The 24,752-nt window shown below is 39.3% G+C and overlaps 1 protein-coding gene across 1 annotated transcript in view; it reads left to right on the top strand.

The window, feature by feature from the left end:
* Nucleotides 1–7,818: 7,818 nt before the first annotated feature.
* Nucleotides 7,819–24,752, top strand: part of LOC121395084 (E3 ubiquitin-protein ligase MARCHF11-like) — a 33,839-nt gene continuing 16,905 nt past the window's right edge. Inside the window, exon 1 of the mRNA XM_041567642.1 lies at nt 7,819–8,297. Within this exon, the coding sequence (XP_041423576.1) occupies nt 8,109–8,297 (189 nt within the window). The 5' untranslated portion in view covers nt 7,819–8,108. The remainder of the gene's footprint in view (nt 8,298–24,752) is intronic.

The raw sequence follows: 24,752 nt of genomic DNA, 5'->3' as shown, positions 1-24,752 counted from the left end.
TATTTAACATCTTTAAGTATTCAGTACTACATCTGTTCCATTATATGTGTGAAGCTGTTTACTATTTTCCTTCAATGTACTGTAAGAACAAGAGAGTTCTGTGCAACCCATATTCTGCTGGTATTTTTCAAGTAGTACCAACAAAAATGTCATTTGGCATTCTGAAGGGTTAATAGTAACATGCTTTGTGAGAGACTAAAAAGTGTCCTGGGCTTCTGATATTCTGTTCCCATGGGTAGCCCCTGCATTATCAATAATAAGAGGAGTTGTGCCAGAGGCTTGACAGCTTCCAACTGAATTCACCAGGGGAGATGATGCATAACAAATCCTCACCACGCATTTTAGCAAGTGTTGTCATTGTGAGTTCGATCTTGAGCAGAGTGTGTCTGCATAGAGAGAGAACGAGGAAGTACGGCTCATTTTCAAAAGTGCAGTTATGGTGACACAACTTTCGGCACAGTTAATGCATGAGTTGGCACCACTCATTAAATTAACTGGTTAATTAGTCAAAGATAATTAGTACATTGTTTCATTAGCATAAAGACCCCAGAGTCAGGCCAAGTAGTAGTTCCACTTGAAGAGATGCTATTTGGCCTGACACCCCACTCACTATTGCCCATCCACCCCCTCCTGCCGTGAAGTCTGCTCCTTCCTTTTCAGCTGCCTATGCTGCCAAGCCCTAGTTCTGGCCCTAACCCATACTCAGAATAGTAAAGAATCCTATGGAGTTTACCTTTTTTTGGACAATGGTACATTGGGGTGTGCCTTGACACAATACAGAACATTGGTTATCCCCATGGTTCAGTTCTTCTCTCATGTAACTATAGCACTTAATGCTAGGTGTATGATTAAAGAAAAGGAGACAATGTATACCTACCACTGTGAGAGTGAAACAAGCTATTTTTTTATCTGACCAATATGATACATAAAATACCAACACAAATATTTCCAGTAACAACCTCTGCAATTCAGTTTTTATGTGTATTCATGATTTTTTTTGTATCATCTAAAATAATTAGTATGTTGATAATCTCAATTGCACTAAGCTAAAGTAATTGCCTTTCGCTGGATCAATATGGTAATCAGTTCTGTGTGTTACAGTCAATAACATGCACAGAGCAGAATGTAGTTATTATTTGGTAATATATTCATAACTTGTATTTTTGGACTAAGGGAATGATCACATGACTCATCCTATTTTTCTTATTTAATTGACAAAATTCTACACAGCATATTCAGACCAGCCATAAATTATTCAAAATAAATCTACATTTGCATTATTATACATTTGTGTTGTTTAAGCATGCTTAATAACAGAGTTTTATTTTATCTTAACTGAAACAAAATGCAATTCAGTTCCTATAATTGGTTTTGTTTTGAAATAACTTAGGTACATCTCAGTGTTCAGTGATAGCAACTGCCAGAGATGTGGGAACATTAGGTTCCGAGCGCAGTAATACCTTATTTACATTCCATGCTCAATTCTGATAAGCCTCACAGGAAATTTACTTTATAAACAAGTACAAAAGTAATAAACTTTTGTATATGAATATAAGAAAGCTCTTCTAGGCTGATGCACCATTTTTGGGAATTATAGAGCATGACCATAACTTAATTGTACTGGGTGTCTGTATACTAAAGTTTGTGTCCAGATGCCAGTAATCTAATGCAGTGCTGTCCAACTTCTATGGTACCGACAGCCAGAATTTTTCTGGTTTACATGGTGGAGGGCCGATAATGGAAGCCAGTGTTGACCACTCCCTGTTTTTAAACCACATTCATTTCAAACCACACCCATATTACCACAAGACCATGTCCACATGTGGTAGCACACCAAAAAACCAAATGGTTGGTGCTCACTGCAGGGATATAACTCATCACTCATATGTGAAAAAAGTTAAGTCATATTATGATGTACCCTTAACTGCACCCCTGTGGATAACACAGCACCCTTATGCACATTAAACATCTTAGGGGCCCCTAACAACAATTTCCAAATGCTAACAAACCCTACCAGGCACACATCCCTCAGGATACATAGTGCGGGCAGAGTATGGCACACACAGGGAGCATAGGGCAGGAAGAGTATGGTACACACAGGGAGCATAGGGCAGGCAGAGTATGGCACACACACACACAGAGCATAGAGTAGGCAGAGTATGGCACACACAGGGAGCATAGGACAGGAAGAGTATGGTACACACAAGGAGCATAGGGCAGGCAGAGTATAGCACACAGGGATCATAAGGCAGGCAAAGTATGCCGTACACAGGGAGTATAAGGCAGGCAGAGTATGGCGTACACAGGGAGTGTAGGGCAGGCAGAGTATGGCACACAGGGAGCATAGGGCAGGCAGAGTATGGAACATACAGGAAGCACATTGTGGGAAGAGCATGATACACACACAGGGAGCATAGGGCAGGCAGGGAGCATAGAGCAGGCAGAGTATGGCCCACACAGGGAGCATAGGAAAGACAGAATATAGCAGGAGACCAGGAAATCTAGCAGGACTCTAAGATGAACAGTTCATACTGTGCTACATACAGTGACACAATGCTGTTGCCCCTCCAGCAGGTTGTCTGAGGTATGAACAGGTGAACAGTGTGGGCACTTTTCATTGTGGGTCTGAGGTGTGAACAATACAGGGCTTTAGGTATGTGAACAATAGAGGTGTTACAGGTGTGAACAATGCAGGAATTTACTGACTGAATTTGAGGTGAAAATGATAACTTTTAAATCTTAAACAAGGTAAGGAATCATAGCAGGAAGACTTGGACAGCCCTGCCTAGTTGGACAGCCCTGCCCTAGCCTATTGTTTCCCAATCAACAAACTCCCAGACTTGGTTTTACCAACTTTGCTCAGTCCATTGTTTCCAAACAGCAAAAACTCCATGCTGGTTCCATTAGGCAGGTTCCACCACAAAGCTGTATGTGTCGTCTCTTGTAATCACTTCACTCAGCCTGCATGTGCCCCTTAAAAAATAAACAACTTATATAATATGCAGCTTAGTCTGTGTGTTGGGCAAATGTCTGAACCCAAATTTATAGGAGAATGCCTTCTGTTGAACAGGCAGGTGTGTCTATCTGGAATATGCTATTCATCTGTTGCCAGGTTTGATTTGTTTTTTGTTCCAGTAATCTATTTTTCCAACACTACAGGCAAAATCAAGATGAATATATCCGGAATTCGTAAATCTGTCACTTTGGAAATCTTATTGTTGTAAACTCATCTCAGATTGATAAACTATTGCACAAATATGATGAGCTTCTTGACATACTGTATGTAAAATTTAATGTAGGAGGTGCATTCTTTGCAGGAGGAATAAAGTAACAATGAAATGCTTTGAAATTTAGACAATACATTTAAGGCCAACTCATCACCTTTTCTGAAATGTTATGAGAATTATGATTTGCTCCTTTTATTTCCTAACACTGTGGCATACTGTAAATTGGCACACGAGCAAATGTTTTCTCCAGTCAAATAATATGGTTACCGGAAAAAAGACAAAGACATGGTACAAAAATAAATCAAAATTGTTGACAGCTAGAGTATAAACAAAAATCCCTAGGTACATACCTAGGAATTAGTGTTATGTGCCCCACACATGCTAGGGGTCCCAATGATGGCAGAATAACTGGTTGTGTAGTAAATACGAGAGTTATTATGCCCACATGCAGAAATGCAAGATCACTAAGGGGCGCAAGAGTACACCAAAAGGGAGTGCAAAGACCTGTGGCAATTCTTTAAACGAGTACAGAATGCAAAAAATGGTTGCTCTTTGCAGTGTGCAAAGAGCAACCATTTTTTGCATTCTGTACTCGTCTTCGTCTTCCTAATTGAAAAAAAACATGTATTTTTAACTTGCTACTGAAATATTGGAAATGCATGAAAATCAAACTATATAGGTGTCTATAAGAGAGGGGTGCATGGGTAGGATCAAAATTAATACCTCTCCTAGTGCCAAATTTTGTCGTAATCCATCTCAGCCCGGAGTCTGGGTATATTAACCAAAGCAATGCACCCACACTGCCGAATGACTCCCATGTTGTGGCAAGCTGTGAAAAGTGTAATGATATCATGATTTACCGTGGATCACATTGAACTTCTGTGAGTCTTGCTGCACTGGGCACAAATAACTAAATCTAACTAGATGCAGAATCTAACAATCTTCCAATGTGACATACATAAGAAAGCAGATGATACATTTTTAAGGCAGGGTACATTTTACCTACACCTTTTACCCCTGCCATAGCTAGACCTTTGCAAAAACAGCCAAATTATAAGCCTATAAATGATGCATAAATCAGGTTAATTTACCAAAATGGCAGAACCCCCCCAAAGCAAATTGCCCTCCTAAACCATATATTAATTATTTATGCACATCTATTTTTCCAGAACAAAGATAAAAAATAATATGATCAAACTGAGTCATTCAGATAACCACCAAATGTAATTCCCCTCTTTAAGTAATGTATTATGAATGAGATAGATCTAAAATTCACATCTTTAGATGCTTAAAGAGCAGCACCAAGGGACAAACAGGATTGGGAGCAGTTACACTTACATAACCTCTGTACCTGTACCTATGTAAACTGGCTGCTTAAGACCTGCCAAGGCCAATCTGGAAATAGAATCAAGGCACGGAGTTAGAAGAGTTATCAAATTGCAAATATCACTGTGCTAAGGTAAGCTCTTTATATTTAAAGGCTATGCAGGAAAATGAATTATTATCTGAATTAAACATCTGGAAAATATTGATAAATCTAAAATCCTTGTTTAAATTATTACATATTTAAATAAAATTGAATGTAGATTTTAGAAAATATTATTTTGTGTCACTTGTATTAATATGAGAACTTTATTTTTTTGGCAGAGATTTAAAAAATAAAGCTTTTTTTGTCTTGCTTCTCAGTTGTTACGAATGATCATGGCAATTGTCCTGTAGCACCTCAGGATTAAATAACACACATTCATAACAGAAAGCTTGCCTTTTGTGATGCCACAAAATAACCTTTTTGAATTTATGTCTCATGTTTTTGAATTTTACAGACTTAACCAGCAGTGGAAGAGACAGAATAAGGTTAATTGGACCTAAAGCAAGCAAACTCAACTGCTGTGCAAAAATCTGAATTTCAATGATTCCCAAACTGTGGGACTTTATTTTCACATGTGAGCTTAAGTTTTTTTTATTATTAATCTCTTGTATGAATATCTTTACATCTTTGTCTCCCTATACTAAACTGACCACCCAAGGCAAGGAATATTGGATCTTGCTTGTAATCTAAAACAGGAACCCAGCACTGCAAATTAGTAATGCTAACCACTGTGCCTCCATGTTATTTTGATTTTCCTGTTTTATACCCTTAGAAATTACCAGGTTAAGTAGGTCCAGAACCATGTGACTCTGGATCCTGTGATATCATGATGCCTGTACTGTACAGTAATTACATATGGGAATTTGTACTTAGAGAGTTAATGGTTGTCAGCCTATATTAAACTGACCGACTCACCCAGGGCACTGGACCCAACAGCGCCCCCAATTTGTAGTTACGCACATGTCTACATGTGATGTCACTTCTGGCACACGTCACTTACTGTTATTAGTGCAGCAGGCCCATCACCCACCAGCTCCACTGCCTGATTTACAGTATGTGGAAAGTCTCCTGCTGTGGGATAATTGTAAAACATTTTCTTAAACAAATTTGTTTAATTATATAGGCACCTGAGGGCACCTCCCCCCCCCAAAAAATCTGCCGCCTGAGGCATAGGCCATTGGGTACGTATCAATAAGTAAGGCCCCACTAACTAATCCTACTAAGGGTTTGGCAGTACAACTGGATGGGCCCGGATTAGTAACTGGGTAGATAGGGGCTGTAACAGGAAAGACTGGGGTTTTAATAATAGAGGTCCCTATATTTTCTGTCAAATTATCAGTGAATTTTCAATACTGGCCCAGGTTTTACTCTAGTATTTTCCTGATTAGGCCAGTAAGATACCAGTCTGGTAGCAGCCATAGTTTCAGATAGGCTCTGTGACTTTTTTGGTCTAAATTCTCTGGTATAACTATAACTAAAATTTCTGCCATCAAGCATTCATGGCTGTAAGACAAAGCATCACCTGACGAAGGGGGAGTTGCCCCTGAAACGTTGTGTCGACTTAATAAACACGTAAGGGCCAAGTCCCCTACTTGAATTGCACCTGTGTGCCGGTACCTGTTTTCTTCGTTCCTGTTGTAAGACAAAGCATGGCATGTGAGAGAAAGCAAGGAAAATGTAATTTGTGAAAACAACACACACAGGCAACACTAACATTTTCAGAATTTATGTAACTTTTTTACGCCTACTCATCTTTATTATACATTACACATTGTTTTCACAGACAAATATTGGGGATCCTGGGTCAAGGTTAGGGTTGCCAGGTTGACGTTTTTCCAGCCAAGTTGGGCTACTAATTTAAAGCCCAGGTGGATTTTGAAAGTACAAACTAGCCAAGGTATGGTTTTCGGCTACGTTTTGGGCCTTTGGCTGGTTTGTACTTTGGAAACCAGCCAAAGTTTTTGTTGCCCTAATGTGCTAAGCCTGCCTCTCAGTGCATGTTGGGTAATGTAGTTTTTGTTTAACAATTTGCCAACGGGCAAGTTTAATGAAAGTTTAATGTAAGACTAAAATACCGAGCATGCAATGGGACTGACTTGTGTAGAAGTCAAGAGTTACCAGATTTTGGGCTCTGTACCCCAGTCTCCCATCACTCTTAAGAATTCTTGTGTTTTCTGGTGACTTTACTCAATTTCAGACAATTTTGGGGCAAAAATCTGCCGGCCACCAAAATGTCTAGAGGTCGACTTGTTTTACCAATATTTATTGAAATTGTATATGTACAGGGTATTAGGCTTATGGTTCCACTATACCTACTGGGCCCTCCTCTAAAGTTATGCCCCTGGTGACGGGTGAATCTGTCTCAGATTACTTTATGGAAACATTTGCGAAATAGTGAAAATTTGAAAAAGGCATATTTTCACATATATTCATTTATTTTTTAGACTTTTTATTACTGCATATATTGTGCTATTTTTAGGCTAATTTTGACATGCCTCTTGACAGGCCTGGATTTGTAGAAAGGCCACCAAGGCCCAGGCCTAGGTTGGCAGGATTTTAGGGGGGCGGCATGCCGCCCCAACCACACCCACATTGGTTCAAAAACACTGGGGATGTGCTGGAGATACAATAATTTTTTACATTTCCAGTGCACCAATCCATATTAGGGGGAGGAGACAGGGACCGACGAACAGCAGTGGGCCTAGGGGCATCTGCTATTTAAATCTGGCACTGCCTCTTGGCTAGTTTTGGGTTTGTTTTGTAGCTAGGAACCCTGGTCAAGGTTTTCCAGACTAGAGGAAAAGAGCTTTCATTTGAAGCAATGTAGGTGGTTCTTCACAGTGAGGACAGTGAGGTTGTGGAATGCACTGCCGGGTGATGTTGTGATGGCTGATTCTGTTAATGCCTTTAAGAATGGCTTGGATGATTTTTTGGACAGACATAATATCAAAGACTGTTGTGATATTAAACTCTATAGTTAGTATAGGTATGGGTATATATGATTTATGTGAAAGTAGGGAGGGGTGTGTGTATGGTACGCTATAGGAATTACAGTGCGCATAGTGACAGAGACTACAACCATATAACATATCCGGCAGAAACAAGCGGACGGTCTATGCATTATTTACGCGTTATATAATAGCATAATCCACACTGTACAGACGCGTTGCCGCCCCGTCCAGACGCACCAGCTTCGGCACTAGCGCTGTGCCCACCACGTGCCATGCACTATCCCACTCTCCATGTAGTACGTTACTTGGCACCATCCCAGGCTCAGCATTGGCACAACGCGCTCAGGGCACGCAGTGTCGCTGATGTGCCCATGACACGCAGTATTACTAGTATTCCAGCAGTAGCAGCAGCAGTCTCCTCCTCCTCCCCGTGTCCTGACGGGCAGCACATAATTCAAAGCGTTCTAGCCATGGAGCCGAACACACAGTGACCCTCGCGCCGCACTATAGCTGCACCCAGCGCGCCCCTACACACACCAGCCGCCGCTGCTGCCGGTAGGGATGCAGGAGAGCGAGGAGCAGCGGCAGGAAGATCGGGTGAATGAGTACGTGGACAAGCCCAATGCTGTAGTTGAGGGGGGCGCAGGGGCAGCTTTACACGGAGGTACCAGGACTGACTCAGACAGCGTCCAGAGCAACGATACGCCGAGTCCCCCGACCTGCAAGATCTGCTTTCAAGGTTCAGAACAGGTAGGAGCACTGCGGTATATATCTGTGTGTGTGTGTGTGTGTGTATATTTAAATATATATATATATATATATATATATATATATATATATGGATCCAGAATGGATGCTGTGGAGTACTCAACTGGTTACAATGACAGAAAGAAGCCTGTCAACCAGCTGAATGCCCAGCATTGCTCAGTAACCAGCATGCTATATAAACTTGCACGTTTATGTGCGCCTGGCCCTTTAGTACCGTAATATATCCTCCTGTGCCTGTAGTACCGTAATTTACATCAAGTGCGTCCTTATAGCCTGCACCCCCACCCTGGTATGACTGCTTACCAATTTGTCTGCCATTGCTACTGACACACACACACTCACACAGTGACAGACACACATACACTGACACACACTCATAGTGACAGACACACACGCTGACACACACTCACAGTGACAGACACACAAACACTGACACACACTCACAGAGTGACAGACACACAAACACTGACACACACTCACAGTGACAGACACACAAACATTGACACACACTCATAGTGACCGACACACACTCATAGTGACAGACACACAAACACTGACACACACTCACACAGTGACAGACACACAAACACTGACACACACTCACAGTGACAGACACACAAAGTGACAGACACACACACACTCATTTGTGTGTCATTTGGATGAGGCTGTTTATACAAACAGCATGTTTCATATTTAGCAGACAATGTAGGGTAGATATTGCAGAGCAGGTAGCTATATAAATCTCCAGAGTACAGACTATACATCAATCAATATTGGCATGCTAGCATGGACAGCACAAAATAAATTACCCAAGAGTTGCAGACATAAGGAAAATAAGCGCTATAACAATGTAAGATGCTGCCTCATGGTTTAACCAACAGGAAAATAAATATCCAGGCATATTAAATAGTAAACAGTATTAATAAGGCTTTCTTCCCAACGAGGACATATAGCCGCTTGACAGTCGTTTAGGTTAAGTATTATAACATATGAGGCCCATGGCTTGAAAGCCAGAAGGGGGGGGGGAGAAACTAACCATTACAGGAAATCATCTGAAGCACAATAATGTCCAAAGTAACTCATTCTACCTCTCCTTTCACACTTACCTCTAACACAGCAGAGCAAATCCAGATAAATGAGGATGCACTGTAGAATTAGAATGATGGGCTTCTAGTTTCTGGTCTTGGGCAAAAGTAAAACAAAAAAAACCCCCTGTGTTTAAATAGAAATTGAAAGGATTTGTAGCCAAATTCAATGAAATGATTTACCCAATGCAAACTCCAGCCCCAATGTATTACTATGCATACAGTATATACTCATGATTAGGTGATTCATAACATTTCCACCAGTTATTCACAGCAACCAAGCTTTCAAAATGGTGATCAGTTAATGGAACCTGCTGTTTGGTTATTTCTGTTTTATACATGTGTGTCTGTCTCCTTCATATACTATGCATTAAACAAGAGACACTCGTATTACCAGGGAATGGGTACCTAGTATACTTTGAGAGAGATGCCTTACATTTTTAGTCTCAATGAACTAACTTTGGATTTAAAGTTTGTTTTACTTAACAAACAGGTTCATTTATCTCCATTGTGTATATTATCATGTAAAATCTTTGTTGTCCTATTGCCAGCAGCTAAATGCATTAGAGAAGTGTTACTGATGTTCACACAGTAAGCTGCTCCATGCTTTATATAGAAAAGTTTTACTCTGATCATTGCTAGGTGATATCTAAATTACAGGTTAAAAATGCTGTATAAATCAATGCTGAACAATAAGGCACAAGAGAAACTAACCATATAAAGGAGGATATATAGCCATACTAAGTAAATGGCATATGAAGGATGAACAGGTTCTCAGAAGACCAGACCTTCTCTTTAATGCAACATTATCGTCCAGACCTGTATATTAAGTATTGCACTAAACAATTTTAGAAATGACACAACTTCTTTAGGGCTGAAACTGGCACAAATAATGCATTGTATTTATAGGCACTAGGTGTACTTTCAATAAAGCACTTGCTTTAAACATTGGCAAAAGGTGGTATCGTAGAGGGGGCATTGAACGTTTCTATGTCTGGTTCCTGAGTTATTTAACATCCTCTCATGTTTAAGACCACGAATAGAAAAGCTTGTCAGGCCCAGCAGCCAAGTATTTAAAATAAAAATCCCCCCTTTCTCTGTTTCTAAAACTGGACTGTCATTTTTTCTGTTAATGGTAACATGTCCATAATAATGATAATTATTTAATTTAAGTCCAACTGTTCACTTTTATAGACATTCACTCTTCCTCATCCCACTATACATGATTACTTTTGACTTTATACCTTCATGTGTGTCCAATCCATTTCATGCAAAGTCATCTGTATTTCATCCTAATCATATCTACTGCCATCTTCCTCTTTTATGATCCAGTTGCCCAGCTTTTGTAAAAAAAATTGTACTTTTTACTGTCTCATCTATGTCTGTAACACTAGACATACCAGGGCTAATACTGGCTGCTGACTCCATCCATGACTACATGATACCAAATGACCTCTGTTTGGGTCCAAACTGATTGGCCTTCTTGACCACTATATGGGACTTGGTCAAAATTGAAGGAAATTCCCACCATGCAAGGGCTGCAATGGGTTGTGTATGTTTTTCTCTCACTTCATCTCATGAAACAATGAGACTTGGGGTCAGATTTATTATGTGGTGCAAAAAATGGAGGAATAATTCGCCAGGTGTATAAAATGGCGTAAGTTTTTGTACGCGTTTTTTCTTTGAGCAACTTCCGCCCCAACTTACTTACAAAGGTCTGAAGCAGAGTAAAAATAAAGGCGGAAAATCTGTAGCCGTTTTTTCAGCAAATTTCATTTTATACAGCATAATAAATAATCCCCTTGGTGTATCATATATAGTAAACAATATATAAAGGGCATATAATGTACATCTTTATAAACCAGCAAATTAAAAGTGTGTAGTTTCAGGTTATGTAATAAAAAGTTCAGGTTATACTGTATAATAAAAGTTGCCAAGTTTACAGAAGGTCTATATGTGTGCACCTCCAGTTTCACAATAGGAAATCTTCAGGGGCAGAGGAATGTACTTCCCCACACCCAACCTTAATCCACAATGGTCACCCACATTTTCAACCCATGTACAGACCCATGTACACAAAGAGGCATAGATTGTTTAAAATATTGCAACTTTACTATATAAAAGAAATACTATTATTATTAACACAATATCTCAGATGCCAAAATTAGTCTTGTGCTGTTTTCAGTTAGATATACCTGTTAAACCAATTTTAAAAATACCCGTTTTAGAACTTTTCTGGGTGCGTCTAAGAAAAATACACCAGTGGCGACACATCACATATACCAGCATACTAGCTAATCCTTTAATGTTATGACATTGCAGCTAAATCTATGTGTGTCTGTCCCTTTCTTTTCTCTTCACTATTGGTTGTGACTCTTGAATGTTGCAGAAGCCAGCTGATTAACAGGTATGGAGGAGGACTATTTTTTCTGTAGAATTCGTATAAACCAGAGAACAGAGAAAGACAAACAAAATACTGCCTTATTGGAACGTTGCATAGTATTATATTTTCTTTCCTTAGGCAAATAATATTTTTCGAGTGGTCATCTCCTTTAAGCTGTTTTTTTTAAATGTCATAAATATTTTATATCTTCAGACAACATCCTGTAGCAAATAAAATTGTTTGCATAGCACTGAGTGCTGTATGTGGCTTTTCAGTGATTTGTATGGAAACATCTTTTGCATGGATTTAGTTACATATATCACTGCTTTTTAAAAAAGAAATGTAGATCACCTAACATTATTTTCCATTTTTAGAAGCAATGTCGTTGTATATATGTGCAATTTGTGATGATTTTTCAGCACCAGGGTCAGTTCCATATAGAATTCTCTTACTGCACAAAAGCATCAAGAACCTAAGTTGCACTTTCCTTCCCCGTTTCTACAAAATATTTAACATTGTGTGAGTTCACAACAATGTGACAAAACTTTATCTAATAAGTAACTTTTTAAAATTTGTAGCCATATATTGGCCTATTCACTCTAACGTAAACAGCTTAACATAAGTTTAATGTCATTTTTCATTTATAATAATGAAAAATATGATACTACTATGAAAGAAAACATTACTTTGGGGATCTGAGACTAGCAGGTCTCGGTTTGGCCAAAAATATCTTGCATAGCTAATATGTGTTTAAAAAAGACAATCAAGTTTCCTTATTTGTCAAACTTGGCTGGTATTTGTATTGCAGTGAGCAGCCCTGGTGAATCTGTAAAAGTTGCTTATCAATTTTGTTGTCTGTGGCAACCCTAGTCTAAGGTACAGTAATGCTAAAATATCCTGGGTGGAAGGAAATACATGTATGAGATCCATTATGCCAAAACCCATTATCCAGCAAGCTCTGGATTACGGGAAGACCATTTCTCATAGACTCTATTTGAATCAAATAATTATAATAATTATAATAATAATAAAATAATACCTTTTACTTGATACTAACTATGTTATAATTAATCCTTATTGGGTGCAAAACAATCCTATTGGGTTTATTTAATGTTAAAATAATTTTTTATTAAACAACATATGGAGTTCCAAATTACAGGATTTCTTTTTCCAGAAAACCTAAGGTCCCAAGCATTCTGAATAACAGGTCCCATACCTGTAAAGAGAGGCAGGAGGAAGACAGGAAAAGAGGAAGAGGCTTTGATGGTATCTGCATGTAGCAACTATGCTGCTGGTCTCCACAGTGATGCAAAATATTGAGTACACAATAGTCCAAAACGTTATAGAGGTTATAGGGAATCTTTTAAATCATTGTTTTCTTCTAACAGGCTGATATTTCTGTGCTTGGCTAGTACGTTAGTAAATATTGTTCATTTAAGCCTTTAGGGGAAGCATTGTTTGAATCCAATACGTGTTTCTTGCTGCAGTAAAATATGATTGTTTTACTCACTCTCTCTCAGAGAAGGAACTAAATCAGCTCTCAGGTAATTAAATATAAGATGTCCCCTTTAGTGATGGGCTAATCTGACATGGTTCATTTCAAAAACTTCCAAAAGAGTCGCCAAGTGCATTGAAGTCAAAGGGCGTTTTTGCATGTGATCATTTTTCATTACAATGTATGCATTTTTTCTCAGCAAAACAAGGCAAAATATTTTGCTCTTCCCAAGCTCCCCTTTCTAGAAAGTGCTTGTCTATAGTTTTAGATGTTTTGTGGTCAGAAAGGCTGTGTCAATGGTAATATTATGTCTATCTTAACTCTTTGTCTAATTTGGAGTTGCAGTTAAATATTATAAATATAAAAATGCAAAATGTGTATATTTTAAGAAGGTCAGTGAAAACAGTAAGATCCATTATTTATAATGGATGTCACACCTTATGGGTTATTTTTACATAATCTCCTAACAAGGTTTTTCTTGTAATTAGAATTCAGTTTGTTTATTTGTACAGGTATAGGATCCATTATCTGGAAACCCATTATCCAGAAAGTTCTGAATTATGGGAAGGCAGTCTCCCTTAAACTCCATTTTAATCAAATAATTCATATTTTTAAAAATTCAAATTTCTTTTTCTCTGTAATAATAAAAGAGTTCCTTGTACTTGATCCAAGCTACGTTATAATTAATCCTTATTAAAAGCAAACCCAGACCATATTTACCATATTTCTCAGTATATGTACTTGAAAAAATCTAGTGCAGGAAACGACTTTACAAAATCTTTTAAAATCAGAATTGTACAATTTTTTCGGATTATCGCTTTAAAAAAAATATTTTCCCCTTTAAAACTTCAACCAAAAAAATTGGAGTTTAGTAAATAACCCCCTTAATGTTTACATTATTTTCTTATAGACTTAAGGTATAAAGATCCAAATTATGGAAAGATCCATTATCACAAAAACCCCAGGTCCCATACCTGTACTTAATCCTTATTAGAGGCAAAACAATCCTATTGGGTTTATTTAATGGTTTAATTAATTTAAAGTAGATTTAAGGGAGCTCCGAATTTTTCTAGTCAGACTTTTAAAACGGAAAATACAATCTTTTTCTGGATTTTTTCTGGATCCAGTGGTGTTAAAAGTCAAATAAAAAAAAGTACTCCAACTCAAACCTGCAGAGAATATGTAGCAAATGGAAGATTTTCTGAGTTTTGTACAGAAAAAATCGTAGCTTTTGGGTGATTTTACGAAAAAGTCCTAGGTTTCCAGTGCAAAATCTGAAAAAAATCATAGTATCCGGATTTGTTTACAATTTTTTTGTGACTTTTTCCACATAAGAAAAATTTATGGAAATGTATTAATTAATAGGGGGGGGGAAGTCCATGCAGGTTTGATCGGAGTGGTTTTCAGAAAAAAAGTGAGAATATTTCAGAGTTTGATAACCCCCTGAATGTAAAGAGATCAAAATTGCAGAAATACCCCAGATTCCGAGCATTCTGAATAATAAATCTCATACCTGTAGTATGGCCAGCATATCTCTCTATACTCTTTTTCTGGCTTCAATGCTACTGTAAATGATAATTATAATAATCTCTCACTATTTACAAATTTCTTTAAAAAATTCCCTTTGGTAGATAGAAATGCTGATATTATAAAAAAAAAACAAAGTTTTTTTTATTGATTAACTAGTGTCATTTTTATGAAACCAGCATACTGTAGGAATTAAAAGCATAAAATGCAAAGGAATATTGATTTATGCTGAACCGTATTTCACTATTTTTCTGTACCATCCCCAAGACCCAGTATCCCAGCAAAGTCCTGCACACTGATTGAGGAGAACTGGAAGTCAGATTGCTGCTTGTTTTTCTGTGTGGGAGTGCACAACAACCTGAATGCCTAGTATGCTCCAAAAGGCCCCCATACACGGGTCCATAAAAACTGCCGACAGACCAGCTATAATAACAGTCACTTACCCTGGTGGTCCAGTGGTGTGCCCCCTGGCATGCGGATACAGATTTCCCTATTATATGTAATGATGAGTCACCAACTCCCTCGTTTCCTAACCCTCAGGGGGAACCCATGCAATTGGGGGCTACACGCTTGTCTCCCGAGGAAAGGGCCCATAGGCGATCCCTGGGTCTATGCCATACATTGTGGGGGCATTTCCTTAAAAATTGTCCCAAGATGCCTGAAAGTCCAAAAAAAAAAGTGGAGAAGGGAAGCTCCATTTGGATAGAGAGATTTCCTCTCCCCAATTCGCCTCAAAAGACTTAGTACCTGTAGTTTTGTCCTGGCCTGGGGGTTCAGTTAAAGTTTCGGCCTTGGTTTATTCTGGGGCAGGGGGAAATTTTTTAGATGCTGTCAATCGGGAAGGGTAAAAAATCCTGTTGGAGGCAGGCCGCATCGGCTCGTTCATGCGGTCCCGCGATCCGACCGCCCTTATTGCCTCCATTCTGATCGAATCATTGGGCCCTAGGGCCCACGATCGGATCAGCCCAATATCGCCACCTCAATGTGGGCATATTGGGGAGAGAACCACTCGTTTGGCGACATCGCCAAATGAGCAGATCTCCATGTGTATGGCCGGCCACCATTAGTCTATTGGTCTTGTAGTTTTGTCTCACCCAAAAATATAACATTTTGAAAAATATGTGCTAATCCCAGGATATCAGGTTGTGTTATGGCCGAAAAATCCAAAATAGGTCAAATTGTGTCAGTATTGCTTAAATGTACAGTGGCTGTAGCTGGGGGGGTTTGCTGAACAATTTTAGGCCCAATATATAGTATTTATCTACACACCAGTCTGGGCGCACTGGGTCCTCTCCACTCCTGAGACCCCCTCAGCATTTGTAGTCTGTGCTTCATTTATGTCGCTGCATAGGGCCTAAGGTGCAAGGTCGAAGTCATTAAAACAAAAATAATGCTATAAATGTATGGGACCTATTATCCAGAATGCTTAGGACATTTGTAATTTGGATCTTCATACCTTAAAGGTGTTGTTCACTTTCAGATACTTTTTTTCAGTACAGTTGGTTTCAGATTGTTCAACAAAAATAAATACTTTTTCCAATTACTTTTTCTATTTCTGACCATTTTTCTAATACTGAAGTGTAAAGTTTCATTTTTCACCTTCAAAAGCAGCTCTTGGGGCAGGGGTTGTGAGTCTTGCGACGCTTTAACTGTTTTAAATTGATACATTTAAGTTGATACATTTGTTATCTTTAGCCTTGCTGAATAGAATCCCTGAATTTCATTAAAGGCAACTGTTACAATTGATACAATAGTTGCTAATATTCCAAAGATGCTGCTGAAAAATGTATCAATTAATTGTATCAACTAAATGTAGCTCCTGGGTCACTGAGCTGCCAGACTGAAACACGAGAGACAGGGACATTACACTTTCAATGGGTTATTCACTTTTGAGATAACTTTTAGTATGTTGTAGAGAGTGATATTGTGAGACAATTTGCAATTGGTTTTCATTTTTTATTATTAAAGGTTTTTGAGTTATTTAGCTTTTTATTCAGCAGCTCTTCAATTTGCATCTTAACTCATCAGGTAACTAGGGTCCAAATTACCCTAGCAACCATGCATTCATTTGAATAAAGGACTGGACTATGAATAGGAGAGGGCCTGAATAGAAGGATCAGTAATAAAAAGTACAATAAAAATACATTTGTAGCTTTACAGAGCATTCATTTTTTAGAAGGGAGTCAGCAACACCCATTTGAAAACTGCAAAGAGTCAGAAGAAAAAGGCAAATAACTATAAAACTATAAAAAATAAATAATGAAAACCAATTGAAAAGTTGCTTAGAATTAGTTCTATAACATACTAAAGGTTACCTTAAAGGTGAACCACCTCTTTAAACTTACATTTTGGGAAAAAAACAAAAGATGGAAAGCAATGGAAAAAAGTATTTGTTTATGGTGAACAATCTGAAAACAAGTGAACTGGAAAAAGTGTTTTGAAGGTGAACAACCCCTGTAAGTCTAATAGAAAATCACATAAACATTCAATAAGCCAAATAAACTGGTTTTGCTTCCAATGAAATTGGATTAATGAAATCTTTGTCTGGATCAAGGTACAAGGTACTGTTTTATTATTGCAGAAAAACAGGAAACCATTTTTAAAAATTTGGATCATTGGTCCATGGAGTCTATCTGTAATTCTGAGCTTTCTGTTTAACGGGTTTCTGGATAACAGATCCCATACATGTACATTTATTTTGTAATAGATATTAAGTAACCATTATTGGCATAGGTTATATAGCATTTATTTGACTACATATTTATGTGTGAGAAGTAGATTGCATTTGTGTAATGAGTAGGAGCAGCTATTGTATTCCCAGTAAACAGTAAAAATGCTTTCTATAAAATATGAAGGAATAAGTTTGAATTAATCCTGCCTCAAACATGCAAGTCCAGTGATTTTACACAGCAGACACAATCCCACAGAATATATATATATACTGTTTTCTAAATCCATAACTGGATAAAGTGCCAATATAGCTCTTTTTTCTTTATTTTTATCCTATTTTTATTTAATGCTACTGTAGGCTAAATTGTTTTCAGCTCGCCGCTACCATTTCTTTGAATCCAGTATCTGATATGTATCCATTCATTGCATACAAATGGCCAGAGGTAAGACATTTTAATTTGTAAATGTCATGTAAATGTCATGTTGCATTAGCTAGTTTGTTTTGGCAAGTGTTGTTTACAAATTTGTATCATATTAACTTGTGCTTGAGTCAAGTAAATTTATATGTAAAGTTTATTTTAGGAGAACAGACAAAATGGATTCTTGGCTCAGTTATAATATAAAATAGAGGCTGAATCACTGTTAATGATTATGCATTAGCTTAATGCATTGTGCAGTCTGCAAAGATATAACCTCTGGAAATTAGATTTTTACTCTGGAGTGTTTCCCAACGTCTTTGGTGAAGTTAATCAGAATGACTGGACATTTCTCTGCTCAGGTTTGCTATAAATGCTGGCTGGCAGCTGAGGATGATAATGCATAAACAGGATCCACGTCATCCTTTGGAAAGATTACTTTCCACTGTATTGGGCATGGGAGATGAATTAATTCAATGACAATTCAGGAGAATTAATGTACTTACCAGGAGGAAGCTAGCTTTCATTTATGGCCTTAAAATCTGGAAGCCTGTTTATGAAAAAATAATTATTTTTCATTTTCTTTACCAAACAACCTGAAAAAAAAGAAAAAAGTGAAAATAAAGAAAACATATGTAAGCATGCAGATGAAATAAATTGTAATGCTATTGTGACAAGATGGCTGCTTGTACACTTAATATTGGTGGAAAATTAGCTATGGCAGGCAGGTAGGATCTGTAGCATAAAAACAGTGACACCACGACTTCAGGCAAAACACAGATTTATTCAAGAAAACTCTTCCCAACATAAAAGCAACAAGAACACAGTTTATTAGCATTTCAACAGCCGCATTCCAAAACTTTCCCCCACTCTGGTGTTATCATACAGGGTGGTTTCCCCACTCTGGAATATTATGGGCTTCTCACTAAGCCTTGCTTTCTCTCTTCTCCTGGGATATCAGCTCACCAGCCTCTGGCTTGTCTCACTTTCTGGCAGCACTTCAATCACTTTAGACTCTCAGTCACCTGGTCACAACTACCTTTACAACTACCTTTACTCCTTGCAGTGGCAGGCAGCACCCCAGTACCCCTGGGAGTTCCTAACACAGACAGGTAACCTTTCCTGTTCTGTGCCCTGCTCTGAGAGACCTTCCTAACACTCTCTCTACAATTAAATAGCTTTCCACAGGATAGCCTTCCTATGGAAAGTGAGCTCCAACATGTGAAATGGACCACTGGAATGGGTTGTCTGTTCCTTCCAGAACACTATTTGGCAAATTCACTAACCTCCGAAAATTCGCCAGCGACGGCTTCGCTCACATTGCAACACTTCGCCAGGCGTAGATTTGCCAGGAAAACGCTAATTCACTAAAATCCAAAGTTGCATCTAGGGTGCCGAATACTGGCGAAGTAACGCTAGCGTTACTGCGGCAAGCAAAGCGAAGTTGCGCTAGCGTTGCCTAATTTGCATATGTTGGGAAGTTAAAGTTGAATGGACGTATATGTTGCAGCCAATACATTACACTACACAAGCCCGGGAAACCTTAATAAAATAAAATAGAGTTGTTATATTGCCAGTGTATAGTTTATGTGCCATTTGTAAGGAAATGTAGGGGGGGAAGCCGGGTACACGAGAAAAAATGTACGATCTTTTGCAGCCTATCACCCTGAAAAATGAAAAGTCGCCAGAGTTTTTTGTAAATCTGCCCCTATAGCTTTTAGGGCCAGACAGCAATTTTTTTTAAGCAGAGACACCATTCTCTGTTTAGTAACATCTCCCTTGCAGTTTTCATCTCCTATTCTGGAGAAATTAAAGGCAAAACACACATTTCCTTGGGTATTCGACCACATATCCCCCTCCTTTGCTTCAGCCCATCCGACTGATTTCATGCTCTAGGGACCTTTTTCCAGCACGTAAAAGAGTCAACACATACAACTCAATTGTAGTGTACACACTAGTGATCAGCGAATCTGTCCCATTTTGCTTCGTGAAAAATTACAGAAATGCATTGTCATAATTCATTAAAGTCAATGGGTGTTTTTTATTATGGTTGCTTTTTTGTCCAAATGCATTAAAGTCAACAGGCGAAACCATAGCTGGCAATACATTCACTCATCACTAGTACACACACAAGCTTGTCTGTACACCCAAACCTCTTCTAGGCATCACCAACATTTTGTATTTTAGCTTTCCTTTACTCCTTCAGGTTATCATACCTGAATTTCGGGAATCACCTCTATCACATGCAGTCACACAGTCTGGCACACTCAGTGTTAACAGGCAGCCCATACTTGGCATCATCTGTATCAGGACTTAACCCAATCTCTGGCAGACAGACACTTTCTGTCTTCAAGACTCCTTCCACAGCAGCACTACATGCAGTTGCTTCTTTGTTTTCTGTTTTACTGGCCAATTTATGCATTTAAATCACACTCATGCAGACTGTCCTTCTCAACAAAAGACACACATTTTGTTAGGGAACTTATAACTCCACCTTTTTTTAAAAAAATAGTTTTTATTAATTTTCATAGCATGTCACTTTTATAACTCCACCTTTAAAAATTCCCTCACACACATTTGTCACTCCAGCACAGTTTTTCCACTCTCACACAGTTGGGCTCACTGGAGACTACTTCTTTGGCTTGCGCATCCTCACACACATGATCAGGAGGTAATTGTATATTTTCCACACTCACATCCTCTAACCCTTTGTCTGGTTTATCACCATTAACATTCAAAGTACCATTTTCCACACCATCATTTACACTTGTTATGTTTACAAACAACTTGGCAGTCAAAGATTTCAGGACTCTCATCTGACTTCTCACTTAGCACACTTTCAGGTGTCTCACTCTTACAGTCAGCGTCGGACTGGGGTTGGAGTTTTATTAATTCAAATTTGGAGCAGACTGAAGATGTGGTGGAAAGTTTTAGTTTTAAATTAAATTATCAGACATTTGATATCTTGTGGTGTTACCCTCTTGTAACATTGTTCTCAGACAGGTCAGGCCTTAGTATACAAATTTCAGCAAATTGAGCTAATGTCACACAGGACTGAAATTATAACTGTTGAAAAACATAGGCTGAGAATTCCTACGCCTGACTCCCCCCCACCTTTCCTGCACCCAGATCCATTACTTTGTTCCATGTACAGGCACACACACAGTGAATTTCAGTGCAGAAACGTGAGGTTTTGAATTTTGACGCCAAAACATGCGGTGTGTGCCTGCACCTGGGCTGATGCAAAGGATTTAGGCGCAGGCAAGGTAGGGGGCTGATGCATTTTTAAAGAAAAACTATACCCCCACAATGAATACAGCTAGTTTACATCATATTAAGTGGCATTTTAAAAAATATTACCAAACTGGAATATACTGAATATTTAAATGAATATTGCCATTTTACATTTTTCCCTTGAGCCCCCATTTTGTGATGGTCTCTGTGCTGCCTCAGAGATTACCTGACCAGAAATACTGCAGCTCTAACTGTAACAGGAAGAAGTGTGGAAGCAAAAGACAGAACTTTATAAAGTAATTTGCTTATGTGACCTAACATGTATGTTTTATTTGGTTTGTTTGTGTGCACCGTGAATGCTAGGATCCCAGGGAGCAGCCCATATTCTTAAAAAACCGAGGCAGGGGTAGAGAACTGGCGGCCCGGGTTGCATAGGGCGCCAGGCCGGCTTGACACCCCTCTGACCCCATGCCTTCAGTGTTACATGTGTTAATCTGCTTGCTAATATTAATGTTATGAACAGCTGTAATTTTGTACCACCGTTAATATTTGCAGCTGTGCAAAGAACAGATGTTGCTGCATCTGATGAATTTTAAACAGATAGAAGAGTGGAGATACACAGAGCTACTAGTAGTGGTTACAAAATAGAAAGTAGTGATTATTGGGTTTGCTAAAACACTATGTGCTTTTTTAGCAGAGGCAATTGACTGTAGCAGAGTATTTGGTAGCCACAACAATTAGCTGCTAATAATAGCCATGGAATGGGGGTTTGATCTGATAGCTTCCTGGTTGCTGGCCGCACTCCCTAACCACCGGGCAATGAAAGCAAATGTTCTTTCACTTTTGACCTGGGTCCCTGGTTTAACTATTTTACCCCCCTTATTGGTTTGTTGAGGTCAGCCAATCATGGCTGATCTTGTCCTATATAAGCCCAGCCATCCTGCTGCTTGAGTATTAGTCTCTTCCATTCCTGACCTGTCTCTCATCCAGTCCCATCCTCTTTGTCTGCAACGTCCCATTCCTGTCCTGAATTTCAAATATTTAAAGTGGCCTTTACCTACAACTCATTGCCCAACGTTAGTCTGTTTTTATAGTTCCTGGGTGCTATTTCTAGTTTGTTTTTCCTGTTCATAATCACGCCTGTCCCTGACCATTCCTAGTTTGCTGCCTGTCCTGACCTTTTCCTTTTCTTTGACTACTCTCTTGGATCACGATTCTGTACTGCGCTACTGGTGTGTTTGTTCCTGTCTGTGATCTCGACTACCCTCTTGCCTTCTGATTTTGTACTGCACTACATTGGTACCGACCCGGCTCTACTGGCTATGCTACCTGTTCCCGTCCTTCTAGTACACGTTTGGTTCCCTTGCCTGCCCAGAACTTTCCACTTGCTTCTCTCACTATAAGACCTGGCAGCATCCAAGTAGCGGAGGACTCCTCCCGATGCGAAAGGCAGCAGCTATAGGCGGAAGCGTGAGCTGGGTTTTGGGACACCCTATGTTACACCAAGCCACAAAAAGAGCTGAAGGAAACAGAAGAAGCTGTCATCGCCAAAGACAAGGAAGAACCTAAGTTCCACTAAACACCAATGAGTGTTTTTTTTTAAATTTTATTAAACCCCTGGCCATCAATGTATTTTAATATTCTATAGGCCCCTGGCCACCACTGTTTATTTAAAATATTCTATGGGGCCCATGACCACTGTTTTTTTTAACTTGTATGAGGGGTTTTTGGCCAGCAATGTTTTTTTTCTATGGGGTCCTTGATTGTATTTTTAACTTCTAAGGGGGGGGGGGGAGCTGGCCACCAATAGATTTTGTAACTTGTAGGGTTGACCTGGGCACCAGTAAAGTTTTTTAACTTTTATGGGGGGCCCCTGACTACCAATTCTTTTTTTAACTTGTAGGAGGGACCCTGGACACCAATGGTTTTTAGTATCTATGATTGTGTGGCTTTTTTATTGTAGTGTGGGGTCTAGGGCGGGCCTGTGTCTGCCCAAAAATTTTTGTCGTATGGGGCCCGTTATTTCTGATGGCAGCCTTGATCACTATTGTCTATTTTGTAGTCGTGATACGTAGCTGCCACTAGTAGCTCTGGGTGTCTTCATCCTTAGGGACCCATTCACTAACAATCAAATTTCGCTTCCATGAATCCTGAAAACATTTGTGGTTCTCCTATATTTCTAAAAATTCTAGATTTTTTTATTTTTTCGTAAAAACCACAAACACCAAGTAAAAGCTGTAGAGGTGCTATAGAAAACAATGGAAGCTGCACTGATCTGATTAAGCCGCTTTAAATCAGTTCAGACTTTTAGAGGTTTTCATTCGTTTTTATTTTGGTTGAAAATATCTGAAAAACTAAAGATATTTAGAGGTATTCAGATTGCACCGTTCATTACTTTTTTCCTTTTACTTTTTTATATTCAGATCTTTTAATAAATTCAATTACAGTAGTGGTTTTAGAGATTGTGGGGGTTATTTATAAAGTTTGTGCAGCATATATTTATTAGTAAATGGTTGTATTGCCAATGCTTTTTCCCATAGTCACCCATGCCAGCATTCACCAATGGGTTAATTCCCCTGCTGGCCAGCGGACAGGACCTCCCACCAATAGTTCAAAGTTCTCCTTCCTCCCTTACCCTCTTGTGTTTTTTGTCCTGTCCGGGCCAGGGAAGGATCTATTTTAGATTAAAACGAGATACCAATAGGAGGAAGAAGAAAAGCGCTGTAAGGCCTAGAAGCTCCCCTTGTAGGGGTCAGCAGGGGATAACTTACGGAATCAGGGCTCTCCTCCCGTGTTGCGGGTCAGGGAGTTCTGGGCAGCATGGCAGCGACACGGTGGCTCTTGGCGGATCCTCCCGCATAGCGGGTTAGGTGAGTGCCAGAAACGCTGGGGAAAAAGCCTGCACGGAGGAGCGGTAAGCCGGGTGTGCGCAGTAAGCACTAGAGACATGCGGCGGATGTGACGTCAGCAGAGGAAGTGTCCGGACGGCCATCTTGGTTGAGGGCATTAGCGTCTTCGTGAAGGAGCGCTAGAAACGACCGGAAGAGCGGCTTCTTGCCTGAGGCGGCGTTTTGACCCGCGTGAGCCTAGATTATAGCACGGGGCAGACAGGCAAATAGTATTGTAATATACAGAGTGCTGCCCCATGATTTAAACAGCAAGCACTTCCTGTGGGTGCCATTTGCTTCTCAGAATCCTGAGCATTCAAGGCATCGGTGCAGGTATGGTGTGTGTAAATGATCAGCTGTAGATTCCTTGTGTTATATACAAGAAGATTAAGCTGATTTCGTTATCTGCTCTCTTATTAGTTCACCAATGGAACCTGGTATGATGGGAAAGGCCTCTCACCCCAAGGGGAAAAGGTGAGGTGGATGAGAGAGAGACTATGGCAAGCAGGGGGGCTCAAGTAATAACAATCTTATGTTTTTTATGCAGCCTTCCTGCCGCAGACGCTAAAAAAGACAAGTCTCCAGAAAAATCAATAGCCTCTGCAGAAAAACAACAGGAGCCTGGAACCTCTTTATTATTACAGGAAAATCAATTATTTGCAGAATCCTTGGCCTCAGTAAGTAAACAGGTGGTCATACAAGGATTTCAGGAGGTATCGAGTTCTAAGAAGAGGCCGAG

This window comes from Xenopus laevis, chromosome 6S (genome assembly GCF_017654675.1).
Source record: "Xenopus laevis strain J_2021 chromosome 6S, Xenopus_laevis_v10.1, whole genome shotgun sequence".
NCBI lineage: Eukaryota > Metazoa > Chordata > Amphibia > Anura > Pipidae > Xenopus > Xenopus laevis.
This window is presented reverse-complemented; position numbering and strand designations above follow the sequence as displayed.